Source organism: Jaculus jaculus, chromosome 7 (genome assembly GCF_020740685.1).
Source record: "Jaculus jaculus isolate mJacJac1 chromosome 7, mJacJac1.mat.Y.cur, whole genome shotgun sequence".
Lineage (NCBI taxonomy): Eukaryota > Metazoa > Chordata > Mammalia > Rodentia > Dipodidae > Jaculus > Jaculus jaculus.
Genome location: NC_059108.1, coordinates 13,406,650 through 13,420,608, shown reverse-complemented (window position 1 = coordinate 13,420,608; position 13,959 = coordinate 13,406,650). Strand labels below are relative to the sequence as shown.

General features: G+C 44.5%; 1 protein-coding gene across 1 annotated transcript in view; it reads right to left on the bottom strand.

The window, feature by feature from the left end:
• Nucleotides 1-10,069: 10,069 nt before the first annotated feature.
• B3glct (beta 3-glucosyltransferase) overlaps nt 10,070-13,959 on the bottom strand; it is a 124,196-nt gene continuing 120,306 nt past the window's right edge. The window contains exon 15 of the mRNA XM_045155247.1: nt 10,070-10,512. Coding sequence (XP_045011182.1) covers nt 10,345-10,512 — 168 coding nt within the window. The 3' untranslated portion in view covers nt 10,070-10,344. The remainder of the gene's footprint in view (nt 10,513-13,959) is intronic.

The following is a 13,959-nucleotide window of genomic DNA, read 5'->3' as shown; positions in this document are numbered from 1 at the left end:
CTAAAATCTGGAAATTAAGGAATTTTCAGAGCAATTTACAGATGTGGAAACAGGGGATACTTAGCAGTGTAGAGCCCTAGATTTAGCTGGTAGAATCCTGTTTCCTTTGATTATAAGACCGGTACCCAGAGACAAAGTGAACTGCTAGTGCCTGGTAGCACAGAAAAGAGAGCACCAGGGCCCTTTTAGCCTGGAGCCCATTCTACCTCAGTGAAAAGAAGCAGAAAAGAATGGTCTGTGTAGGTGTGAGGTTAATGGAAAGCAGAGGAAGAGGCGAGTTCGGTGTGACAGCAATTCTAGTTTTAGGAATATTAGCAAATATGCAGAACCGTCATGTACAAAGAAGCCATAATGCTGTGAGGCAGGCATGATGGTTTGACTCAGATCCCCCCCACCCCCACCCCCTGCCATTAACTCGTTTCCTGAATGCTTGGTTCCCAGCTGGTGGCTATCTGGGGAGTGGAGCCTTGCTGGGGGAGGTGTGATTTGGGAGCGGGCTTAAGGGGTGTTATAGCCAGCTCCCCCTTGTCAGAATTTGGCTCACTATCTTGCTGTTATTTTCCACCTGCTGTGGCAGAGGTGACGTCCAGCCTCTGCTCATGCCATGCTTTCCCTGCCAGCATGGAACTTCCCCTGGAGACTACAGGTCAAAACAACAACGCTCTTCCCATCAGCTGCTTTTTGTCTGGTGCTTTGTTCCAGCTACTAGAAGGTGATTGCAACAGCAGGTCTTTATCTTCATTTCTACAGCTGAAGAATGAATTTTGTTTTTTAAAGAAAACTTGTGGGGAGGGGGGTGAAATCAGTCCTTGAAGTATGATGATCTAGGTGTGTTCCCAGTGCCTTGTTCATTGTCTACCCCTATGCTGACGCAGTTCCTCGTTTGTCAAATGAATGAATGAGCACGCATGCCATCCCTAGAGTCAGCCACTTGCTTGCTAGTATCTAACTATAGCCCCCTGTGGCCAGCTGAAGACTATTTCCCCTCCAGGACAAGAACCAAAACAGAAGTCTATTAATCCCTGGAAATGTGAACATGCCCCTCTATGAGACAAAGGATGTTGTGGATGTGATTATTAAAGGATCCAGAGATTGGGTGTCCATGTGGACTCTAAATATAATGACACATTAAGAAGACAATACGGGCCGGGTGTGGTGGCGCACGCCTTTAATCCCAGCACTCAGGAGGCAGAGGTAGGAGGATCGCCATGAGTTTGAGGCCACCCTGAGACTACATAGCAAATTCCAGGTCAGCCTGGACTAGAGTGAGAGACCATACCTCGAAGAAAAGAAAAAAAAAGATAAAAGGAAAAAGAAAAAAAGACAGTATAAGGACTGAAGAGATGGTTTAATGGTTAAGGCACTTGCCCACAAAGCCTAAGGGACCCAGGTTTGATTCCCTAGTACCCATGTAAAGGCAGATGCACAAAATGGCACATGTATGTGGAGTTCAGTTGCAGCAGCTGCAGGCCCTGGTACACCCAAATTCTCTCTCTCCGTTTGTAAATTAATTAATTAATTAACTAATTAATTTTAAAAAGAAGACAATATGAGGGAGATTTCACAGAGAGAAAAGAGTAGCCAATGTGGCCACAGATAGGGAGACTGGAGTGATGTGTCTCCGAATCAAAAAATGCCGTGTCCACCATCAGCAGGAGGCAAGGAGTGGCGCCCCCTGGAGCACAGCGGGAGCAATTGCACTGCAGAACCTTGATTTCAGCTAGATGCTAATTTCAGATTTGGGGCCTCCAGAAACCCTAAGAGAATAATTTCTGTTATTTTAAGCTACTGACTCTAGCAATTTGTCACAGGAGTCATAAATAGTTTGGTACTCGGAACTAAGGTGCTGCTATAACGAATGCCTAAACATTGGAAGTGGCTTTGGAATTGCGATGTGGGTAATAAAAGCTGTGAGGAAAGGAGCCAACGGTGCCTTCAGTACACAGTTGGTCGGGAGAGCTGTTACTGGTGCTGCTGGGGTGTAATTGTAAGCAACAAACTTGCATACTTGGTGAGATTTTTCAGGCAAAATACTGAAGATACAGCCTTTTTATGATAGCTTAACACGAGTTAATTATCTACTTTTGAAATCAGAAATTCAGAATCTTCTAAAATTTGAAACTTTCTGAGTGCCAGCTCAGAAAGTACATGCAAATATGTCCAAAGTGGAGAAACTCCAAAATCGGGAACACTTCTCCGTCTGAGCATGGGAGTAAAGGGACGGCACCCGGCCTGCTGAAAAGGAAATAAAAAGAGGGGGGAGGGCTGGAGAGATGGCTTAGCGGTTAAGCGCTTGCTTGTGAAGCCTAAGGACCCCGGTTCGAGGCTCGGTTCCCCAGGTCCCACGTTAGCCAGATGCACAAGGGGGCGCACGCGTCTGGAGTTCGTTTGCAGAGGCTGGAAGCCCTGGCATGCCCATTTTCCCTCTCTCCCTCTATCTGTCTTTCTCTCTGTGTCTGTCACTATCAAATAAATAAATAAATAATTAAAAAAAAAAAGAGGGGGGAACGTGCGAAGCCAAACAAGGAAGGCAGGGGGCTGGACAGGCAGTTGAGGTGCTTCCTTGCAAAGGCTGAAAGGCCCGGGTTCAACTCCCCAGTGCTCACCTAAAGCCAGATTCACAAAGTGGCGCATGCATCTGGAATTTGTGGTGGCAAGAGACCCTGGTGGGTTCATGTTCTCTCTCTCTTTCTCTCCTTGTAAGTATCTATATCTATATCTATGTCTGCCTGTCTGTCTGTCTGTCTATCTATCTTAAACAAACGAAGGCTGGAGATGTGACTCAGCAGTAGAAGGCTTGCCTCACATGCATAAGCTCTTGGGTTCCATCCCAAGAACAACAAAGTAGGAACCTAGCCTCGACAATTTGACCGATGCTCTGGCAATCCTGATTATGTTATTTTTTAAATGCTAAGATTAGGAGGTTGTTAGGAAAGAAGGCTCTGATGAAAACTCCCAGGACATAACTGCACAAGCACTGGGTGGTGCCCTGAGGGTCACAAGGTCAGTATCCCCTCCCACTCAGCACAAGGCTCATGGACTCCCCAATCACCTGGATGGAATCCAGGGAGATCTGTGAGGCAGCCCCTTCTCTAAGGGCATGAATTCCCTTGACACACACAAGAGACTTACCAGCTTTTTGAGATTGTTTTGTCCACAGAAACACTGCCAGCTTGGACCAAAGGGGACAGAAACAGGACAAAATGTAGACATGTCATTAGACTCTCAACTTTTTACAGGCATTACAGAATGATAATGCCAACCACTTTGCAATAAACTCTTAACGAGCAACCGCAGGAATATGTACACACACACTTACTAGACAATCAACAAGACTTTAAAAAAATAAATAACTCAAGAGCTGCAGTGATGGCTCAGTGGTTAAGACACTTGCCTGCAAAGCCTAATGACCCTGGCTTGACTCCCCAGAACTCACATAAAGCCAGATACACAATGTAGCACATGCATCTGGAGTTCACATGCAGAGGCTAGAGGTCCTGGTGCAACCATTTATTCTCTCTCTTTCCCTTCCTTTCTCCCTCCCTTCCTCTTTCTTCTGTCTTGTCTTCTCTCTCCCTCTGTTTTCAAATAAATAAAAACATCTACAGAAAAATTAAATCAACTCACAAGTCACACTAAATCTTGAACATACTTTATGGCATTAATATGTATATATACACATATAAAGAGTACTGATACACACATTGATATAGTATTAATTACTTATAAGCATTCCTTAAGAAAGTTGATCCCTCAGACATCTCTCAGCATGTATCTTATTCCTTTTTTGTGTGCCCTGGAAGCCACCACTATCTTGAATCTCTTGTTTATCCTTCTCTTTGTTTTTTGAAAATATGTATATATCTGTGTGTTTATTTTTTATGATTTTTAAACTATATAATTAAGATCCTATAGGTCTTACTCTTTGACTTTTTCTTTTCTTTTCTTTTTTTTTTTTTGTTGGTTTTTCGAGGTTAGGTCCCACTCTAGTCCAGACTGACCTGGAACTCACTATGTAGTCTCAGGGTGGTCTCGAACTCATTGAGATCCTCCTCCTCTGTGCCTCCTGAGTACAGGGATTAAAGGCGTGTGCCACCACACCCGGCAACTTTTTATTCTTTTATTGATGTGTGTGGCCATCCATATTAACTACTACCCTGTAAAGATATCAAGATCTGGGCTGGAGAGAAGACTCAGCATTTAAACATAACAACCTTAGTTTGTTCCCCCAGTGTCCACACAAAGCCAGATGCACAAAGGAGCGCACACATCTGGAGATCGTTCGCAGCAGCTTGTGATCCTGGAGCACCCGTTCTCTCTGTCTGTCTCTCTTTTGTTTCCTTCTACTTGCAAATAAATAAATTTAAAAAAAAATACACATCTAAAATATGAAGATACTCCAGAGGGGCCCAACCTCTCTAGCCATTCTTTAAGCAATACACACGTAGGATGGGATCCACCTTTCTGCTTGGCAAATAACATATGCACCTGGGAACACCTGTGCTTCCTGAAGCATGGATGTAAGAGGTAAACACCCAAATAAAACTGCAAGGTCGCCAGGCGTCATGGCGCACACCTTTCATCCCAGCACTCGGGGGGCAGAGGTAGGAGGATCGCCGTGAGTTCAAGGCCACCCTGAGACTACATAGTATATTCCAGGTCAGCCTGGGCCAGAGTGAGACCCTACCTTGAAAAACAAAACAAAACAAACAACAACAAAAAAAAAAACCCTGCAAGATCAAAGGAGACGAGATATTTGCCATTAACCAGGTGCGATTCTTTTTAACATGGTAATACAACTGTTTAAAATTACCCTCAGGGTGGCTGGAGAGATGGCTTAGCAGTTAAGCGCTTGCCTGTGAAGCCTAAGGACCCTGGTTCGAGGCTCGATTCTCCAGGACCCATGTTAGCCAGATGCACAAGGGGGTGCACGCGTCTGGAGTTCACTTGCAGTGCCTGGAGGCCCTGGTGCGCCCATTCTCTGTCTCTCTCTATCTGTCTCTTTCTCTCTCCGTCTGTCACTCTCAAATAAATTAAAAAAAAAATTAAAATGACCCTCAAGGAATGTTTCTTCCTTTCTTAATCTAGTATATATTATTTCTATAACTTGTACAACAGATCATTTAAATTGCTCTGTAATCTCTTTTCTACAGGTTATTGCCCAGTTAACTCTGGGTTCTTTATACTGTTCCCATAGGGCTGGCATTTAGAACTAGGTGAACATTCAGTCTGGAAGGAGTACATGTCCTTGATTGAAGTCAAAGATTAAGCGCAGAGGGATGAAATGCCCGAGTATGAAATGAACTCTGCCACTTACCAGGTGTGTAACCTCGGGCTGGGCACCCCAGGTTTGTGTCTTGGATACCCCCCAATGTGTGTTATGGGGAACAGCCACATGACAAAGGGCTGTTGTGAGGATGAATGCACTGTGTGTGGTTGTCGTGACTCACTGCTGCTGATAGAAAGTTCTAAACCTAGCACATACTGACCTCATACAGTAGTGATGAAAATGCAAGTGCCCACATGCCAGTGATACTTCCAGTTCTTGGTATCTGTGCCTCCACTCTTCCCTCACGTCACAGTTGATTCTTTTTCTTTCATGAAGTCAGATCGCTGCACGCACTACACTGTGAATTCCGGCTCAGCCCACTAACACTGACAATGCAGCCAGCTCGCTCTCTGCTGGATCATTCTCATCTCACAGACAGTCCCAGACCTCTCCATCATAAAGCCCTAACTCCCTAGGCCCCATGTTTCCCCCTGAAGCTACGATCTTTCCACTTTAATAAATAAATAGTTCAAGGCTGGGTGTGGTAGTGCATGCCTTTAATCCCAGCACTTGGGAAGCAGACGTAGGAGGACTGCATGAGTTCAAGGCTACCCTGAGACTACATTGTGAATTCTGGGTCGGCCTGAGCTAGAGCGAGAAACTACCTCAAAAAAACAAAATTAAATTAATAGTTCAATAAAACTGTGCTAGAGAGACAGAGGTATATAGATAGGGAGGTAGATAGATGAATAGATAAATAATAGATGGGTGGAGAGAAGGAAAGATAAATGGTAGACAGGTAGATAGGTAGGTGGATGGATAGATGATAGAAACAGAAGATAGAGGGGCTGGAGAGATGGCTTGGTGGTTAAGGCACTTGTCTTTGAAGCCAAAGGACCCAGGTTCGACTATCCAGGAGCCACATAAGACAGATGCACAAAGTGGAGCATGTTTATAGTGGCTGGAGGGCCTGGTGCACCCACATTCATTCTCTCCCTCTCTCAAATAAATAAAAATAAAATATTAAACAAGAAATAGAAGATAGGAAGGAAGGATAAAAGGATATAAAGATGGAGGGTTGAGAATTACAAGGGCTGTCTCTAACTTTATGCTCTAATCACTGACAGTGGTCATGTCAAGGTTAAGCCTCCAAATCACAGTCACTTCTCTCAGTCCTCCTAATGTACCTCTTATTAGCTTGACACAACCATTTGCTCTCCAGACACTTTCCCTGGCTCCCTTCACATCCCCTGGCATTGCCTTCACTTCTCACTGATTTGCTCCCCTGCATAGGCTCTTTTTTTCCCTCCCTCCCTCCCTCCCTCCCTCCCTCTCTCCTTCCTTCCTTCCTTCCTTCCTTCCTTCCTTCCTTCCTTCCTTCCTTCCTTCCTTCCTTCCTTCTCTCCCTCCCTCCCTCCCTCCCTCCCTCCCTCCCTCCCTCCCTCCCTCCCTCCCTCCCTCCCTCCTTCCCTTTCTGTGTTTCTCCTCAGCTTATCCTGTTTTTGACACCTTTGAAATGTTGACTTCTAAAATTCCAGTCCTAACTTCACTGAGCCCTAAATTTTGACATCCAACTGCTTGTCGGGGTCAACTGAATGCCACGCAGCCTTGCTTTCTTTTCTTGGGCACCCGCGCCTGTCTCCAAGGTGCAGCCTTCACACTGGCTGTTCCATTCCGGCCTAACACACTCCGTAGGTCTGCACCTCCCTGATTTCTCAGCGTCTCAGGCCTTCTTGGACCCTCTCGGGCCATTCCTTACAAAGAGCTCCCTGGCTCCCCGAGCCTTTCACAGTCTACGCTGAGTGTCTTACAGAATTTGCACGAGAAGCCATCTTTTCTCTAATGTACCTTATCTTTGAATGACCCCTGTCCCTTCTCAGAACAACCACATCAAACTGGTACTACTTTATTCTGAAGAAAGAAGGTAACACTATTTTGTGCTGACTTATTTCCACAGTGCTTGAGAATGTGAAAGAGTAGCCTCTTGCATTGAGCCATTCGAGATGGCAGGGACAGGGTAGAGAAAGGAACAAAGGGCAACCTTGAATGCCTGGCACACGATGTATTCAGTCAACAGTCTATGGTTTTCTCCCACAGAATCTGCCTCTGTACAAATGAAAGACAACAGAAACGTGCTTACAAATGAGTACTGGGTTGTTAATTTTGGAAGATGTCTCCCTACATAAATAACTACAGTGGACGTGGCTATGGAAATGCTAAGGTCTCCAGTCAATCAGGATGTTCAGAGTACTGATATTTATGTGCCCCTGCATGGCATCGCCTATAACCTTGCATGCTATTGTGTTCCTGAATATTCTGCAAGGCTGATTTTGTGTGTGTGTGTGTGTGTGTGTGTGTGTGTGTGTGTGTGTGTATGTGTGTGTGTGTGTGCGCCTGGATTTCTAATTCAGCTGCAAGATTTAAAATCCTACCTACTCAGTTAACTTGCTGTGGCTAAATCATCAGAAATGACTTAAAAGTAAAAATGACATTTCTGCTTTCCACACATAAATCCTTGGTGTTAAATCTCTAGGATAAAAATAGTGACTGGGAAAGAAATCCTTAAAGGGCAAAGGGAAGGAGAACAGGACAGTATAAGCCCTGGAAAGTTCAGTCTCAAAATTGAGTCTTTTTTTTCTTCATCAAAATAAAACAGGGACTGATTGAGGGGGGAGGGATATGATGGAGAGTGGAGTTTCAGAGAAAGTGGGGGTAGGGAGGGAGGGAGGAAGGAAATTACCATGGGATATTGTTTACAATTATGGAAGTTGTCAATAAAAATAAATTTTTAAAAAACAAAATAATTGAGTCTTTTTTAATCTCAATTCTCTAATACCAGGAACCCGTTCTCAAAAAGCATCTAACTTACTATATACTGAAGTGTAATAGCTTTATAAACTATGTTTTCAATTTTTGTTAGTTTTTTTCCTAAAACTTATAGCCATTTTTTTTCTCTCTTAAAACTGTATTTACTGGGTTGTCAACCGTCGCACTGATTTCATCAATTCCTTTCCACATGCTCCTACCCATTCCCACTCGAGGCTCAACTAATAGATATAACACATGAGAAATCAAAAGCATAGGCAAAGACGTTTTCATTCATGGTTAGGGTTATATAGTTCCAAAATGGATACATAATTAACCAAACACCAAAAGGTTCCAGGATTCTGCCCAGCACCAGGAGAAGGCACTGATCACAGTATAAGGAGAAAATAGCTTGACAAAGATGTCCATATTTGGACATCCTGGCTTCCACCCCATCAAATGAAATGCTATTTTCTGAGTAGGAACATTCAGTGATGGGCGGAAGCAGAAGGAACTGTGAGCTCTTCTGTAGTAAGGGTGTGGCAGCCAACCCCCTCCCCACAGGGGTATTTTTGCCCAGGACCAAGTTGACAACCACAGTAGCCATGACAATAGTCCCAGCTATCAGGGCAATGACGGCCACGCATGAGCATGACATTTAGAACTCTGTGGCGCTGCTCATCCGCCTGTCCAGTGGTCCCTCCCACAACCCAGCGCAGGGGCTGCAGGATCCACCTTCAAAGACTGACGCCAGCGTGATGCGCTGCAGCACCGAGTTTTCCGGCAACGTCCCACACCTGCCCTGTCCTCGCTAACCTGGAGAAACAGTGGAGATGCCATTGCATCATTCTGGAAATGAGTCAAAGCTAAGCCATGTGAAAAGCATATTGTTAACACACACATGCACACACACAAATTTTTGGAGGCATGGATCTAAAACTGTGGTTGGCTACAGAAAGATTTATAGGCAAAGTTAATGAACAGTAATTATTTTAAAAAAAGAAGTACACAAAAATCAAATCTAAGGCAAGTATCTTTACAAAACAGAATTATCTAATTAAAACGTTACTTTTACACATTAATATTGAATGTATTAAATTGCTATACATTAAAAGTTATGAACTGTGGGAGCTGGAGAGATGGCTTAGTGGTTAAGGCATTTGCCAGGATCCACGTAAGCCAGATGCACAAGGAGCACCCGTGTCTGGAGTTTGTTTGCAGTGGCTACAGGCCCTGGCGTGCCCATTCTCACTCTCTCTTTTTTCTATCTCTCTTGCTCTCTGCTTACAAATAAGTAAAAAAATTTTTTTGAAAAATGATATGAATTGAAAACTAGGGCTGTATCAAAATATTGTGTTCAAATTTCATTCTTTAGGGAGTCAGATAAATCACCAGTTCCCCCTGCTGTCCCTACATGAGGGTCTCAAGGCGCACAGGACAGGGAGGATGAGAAGCACCATGTCTATTTGGAGCCGGAAGAGAATCACTAAGCAGCGTTCAGAGAAAAGCAAGAGGACAACATCAGGGCAGGATGCGTCTGGAAGGAGGCCATCAACACCATTTTTAAGTGCTGAGGACCCTGTCTTCTGGAAGCATCCTGTCTGCTCCCTGCAAGCAGCCACCAAGGGAGGTCATTAGGGAGAAATGGCACTCAGATGACTTTCTAAAAAAACAGGAGGCTTGAGCAGGGGTTCTCCCGGGTCTTCATGAGGTGCGACCAGCGGAAGAAGAGATGAACAGAGCAACCATGATGATTGGCACCTCAGGGGATTCCACACCTAGACTTTAATGGTGTTTTAGTAACCACAGTTAATTCATTATGGCTAATGAACTCCCAGGAACTCGTTCCCATCAACAGCAGCACGGCTAAGAAGTGCATCTCATCAGCCATCTCTACGTCACGTGGCTAGGTGTTTACCCAGAGTGACAGCAATAAGCTCTCTCAGGTCTCCAGCATAATTGAAGCTCACAATAATGAAGAGAGAGGACAGGAAAGGGACTTCTGGTGCCATTTATTTTCCCGAAACAGTCATAAAGCTCTATAGCACAACTTAAAAAATGCACAGTAATCTGTTACAGCAACTGTGTCAAACCCAAGGGATTTCCCCCTCCCTCCCCAAGCAAAACAAACCAGTTTCCTGTACGACTCTTTCCCCCATCCAAAACTACCATGTACATTCCGTGTCCACTGCCACCCGGCACAGCCAAGAGAGCAAGGGCGGCTCGCTGGACACCACGAGTCTCCACTTGTGCCCCGACCAGGCTGGGCATCACAGCTCTTCTCTTGCGCCTTCCTGCGTCTTCTGCCCAGCTTCGTCCTCCTCATCAGGTGCCAACCACGTGAGGTACACCTTCACGGGGTCGATGTTCCAGTGTTTGTGGAAAGATATGGGAATCTGATGAGAAAGGTAGTCCTTCGGGTAATCCACTGGCCGAGCCTGGGCAGAGAACAAGGAAGAATGACGATTCCTTGGCATCAAAAAATAACTTTCACAAGAACATGTGAATTTATATGGCAACTACTTTGGTCCTTCTTTAAATTTTTTTTTTAATTTTTATTCATTTGTTTATTAGAGAAAGAATGGGCACTCTGGAGCCTATAGCCACTGCAAACAAATTTCAAATGCATGTGCCACCTTGTGCAACTGGCTTACATGAGTTCTGGGGAAATGAACCTGGGTCCTTAGGCTTCACAGACAAGCACCTTAACCACTATACCATCTCTCCAGCCCCTGTTTCTTTCTCTGATACTGACTGGGCACATCAAAAAGTCAAAAGGAAAAATTTTTTTTTCTATTAGGTTCCCTCTAACTCCAGGCTCCATAAGCCCAAGCATGAATAAAACATCGCCGCCTATGCTTCTCATTTCTCTTACGCTTGTATCTCCAATTGCTTTCATTTCTTACACACTTCGCTTTCTTGTTTCTATGTCCCATTGCCTCTGGAGGATAGCACAAGCATGGTAACGAATGCAAACATTTCCTTAGCCAATCATTTAAATTTGTATCTAGGAAATCGTGGTATGAGTTCTGGGAAAAAGAAAAAAAAAAACAAAAGCAATCTTACTTCCCAGGTCTCTCTCAAGAATCTGCCTTACATGGGTAATGTTAAGGGGGTAAGGTGTTCTTAGGGCTCCGTGGCAGTCAGCTCCACATTGCTGGAATGAACTTCCAAACCAGACACAGTTTGTGGGACGAAGGGGTTTCTTTCAGGCTTAAAGATCCAGGGGATTTCCATCAGATGGCAGAAGCAGCTGGCCCCCTGTCACGGCTCTCAGCAGAGACACAACCAAACAGCCAGCCCCACAAGCAAGCATACATGGATGGGCAGCAAGCAGCAAGGACCAGGTAGCCAGTAGCAGGGACCCAGGCAGAGCTCAGACCTCTCTGCATACCTTGGGTTGGAAATCAGACCCCCTCCCCCCAGTGACATCTCCTCTAGCCGGGCCACTGGAGGCAAGCTTTAATAAGACACCTGAGTCTGTTGGGGGACATACGTTCAAACTACTTCTACCGCGAACAGAAGATATCATTTAAAGAAATGAATTCAGCCGGGCGTGGTAGCATACGCCTTTGATCCCAGCACTTGGGAGGCAGAGATAGGAGGATCACCATGACTTTGAGTCCACCCTGAGACTACCTAGTGAATTCCAGGTCAGCCTGGGCCAGAGTGAGACCCTACCTTGAAAAAAAAAAAAAAAAAAAAGAATTCATTGATGAGAAAGATAATATAATTCTAGTTCCAGAAGTACATGAGGACTTACAAAGTTTTTATATTATCATTTCAGAACTTTCTTGTTTAAATTTCTTTTTCTCGAGGTAGGGTCTCACTGTAGCCCAGGCTGACCTGGAATTCACTATGTAGTCCCAGAGTGGCCTTCAACTCGTGGCGATCCTCCTATCTCTGCCTCCTAAGTGTTGGGATTAAAGGTGTGCACCATCGCGTCTGGCTAAAAAAGAAGAAAACGTAAAAATGAAAGCAAAAGAAAACCTTTATGCAGAGAGAGGGAGTGTGGGTGCAGCAGGGCCTGTTACTTCTGCAGAAGAACTCTAGATGCAGGTAACTGGGAATCAAACCCGAGCTATTAGGCTTTGCCAGCAAGCAACTTGAACCACTGGGTAATCTCTCCAGCCTGATTTCAAAATCCTCTGCCACTTATAAAATGAAACAAAAACCAAATTAGATCTTGACTAAAATGATGAGATCCGGCTGAAGACATGGCTCGGTGCTTCCTTCCCATGCATGAGGGCCTAAGGGGGCCAGGGTTGAGTTGAGTTCAAATCTCCAGATCCCATGGAAAACAGCTTGGCATGGCCATGCGCATTTGGAACCCCAACCCCCTCCCAGAGGAGAAAAGACCTGAGAATCCATGGAGTCCTTCAAGCTCTGGAAACAGCAAGAACAAACTCGGGCTCTGAAAACAAGAAACAAAACAAAACAAAAACACTGGTAGAGGCGCAATGGAGCGCAACAGCTGGCGTTCCTCTCTGGACACCACGGGCGACTGTACGGGGTGCAGAAAGGGCCCCTGCATGGGCGTGTGCCACCCAGACGCAAGCCAAAATAAAATAAAAAGATGAGACTGAAGATGTAAGGTATAGTGTTAGAAGGCAAACAAACCAGATGTGATTTTTGTTTGCTTTAAGCAAAGCATTCATCCTGTCTCAATGTTCCTAACTTGTTAATAAATTTATATTGCCATCTGCTTTATGTAGTAACGAGTTACCAATACTAACAGTGCCTTGCATATTAGAACTAGATGTAATATATTTTTAAAACAAGTCTTCTCTAGGCAAGAAGTTTATTATAGTCTGCTTCCATTTTTATGTGAATACTATACTTTAATTGTATATGCCTATCCTGTTAAACTTTATTTTGCTTAATCCTTGAAACTCTGCAATAGCAACAATATTCTTGTGATGAGGAACATAGGCCAGAGCTCACAGAAGTAACATGACTTGCAAATATTTGACTGGGACAAGAAAGAGGCACCCTTGGCCAGTGTCGCATGGTCAGCTCAGCACATGTAACAATGCCTCAACACCCTCGTCCTCACTGAGGGGCACAAACACATGCATGTTCAAACAAGAATGCTTGTGGAGAAAAGTTCAAAATGGCGTAGGCAGAAAGCTCTCACAAGTACTTAACAGCCTTTAAAATTCTAAGTGCTCATGGAATTTTTAAAAATCTAAGGAATTTTTTACTCCCCCCTCCCTCTGGTGTGTGTATGTGAGTGTGTGTGTGTGTGTGTGTGTGTGTGTGTGTGTGAGTGTGTATACGCATACATTTGAATGCAGATGCATGTGTAACACAGTGCATGTGTGGAGGTCAGAGGACAACCTTGGGTGTTGGTCCTTACCATCTACCTTGTTTTTTGAGGCAGGGTCTCTCATCATTCACTGCTGTGTTTGCCAGGTTAGCTGGCCCATGGGCTTCTAGGAGTTTCCTGTTTCCACCTTCCATCTTGCCACAGGAACACTGGGATTATATGAGCCCACCACAGCATCCAGCTTATGAGGGGTATGGGCTCCAAACTCAGGTACTCATGCCCAGGCAGGAAGTGCTTTTTCAACCGAGCTGCCACCTCAGCCCAGAAACGAATTTTAAAAAGAAAGATGAACACACACACAGTCTAATTAAATTTGTTAAGTTTTGATTATTACTTGAGGGAATTCATGTGCTATATGATATTTACTTGAGGGTTCTCTGGGAATTTATTGGCAGGGAAGAACACCAGGGAGGCATATTCTTAATTCAGTTTTCAGATAATTCCACCACGGTCCCAGAAGGAGTCAAAGCAATAGAAACAAATCTCTGATGACTTTCACAAGTGAAAATGAACTGCTGGAGATGCAGATGCTCCTAACAGGAGCCAAGAAAACCCT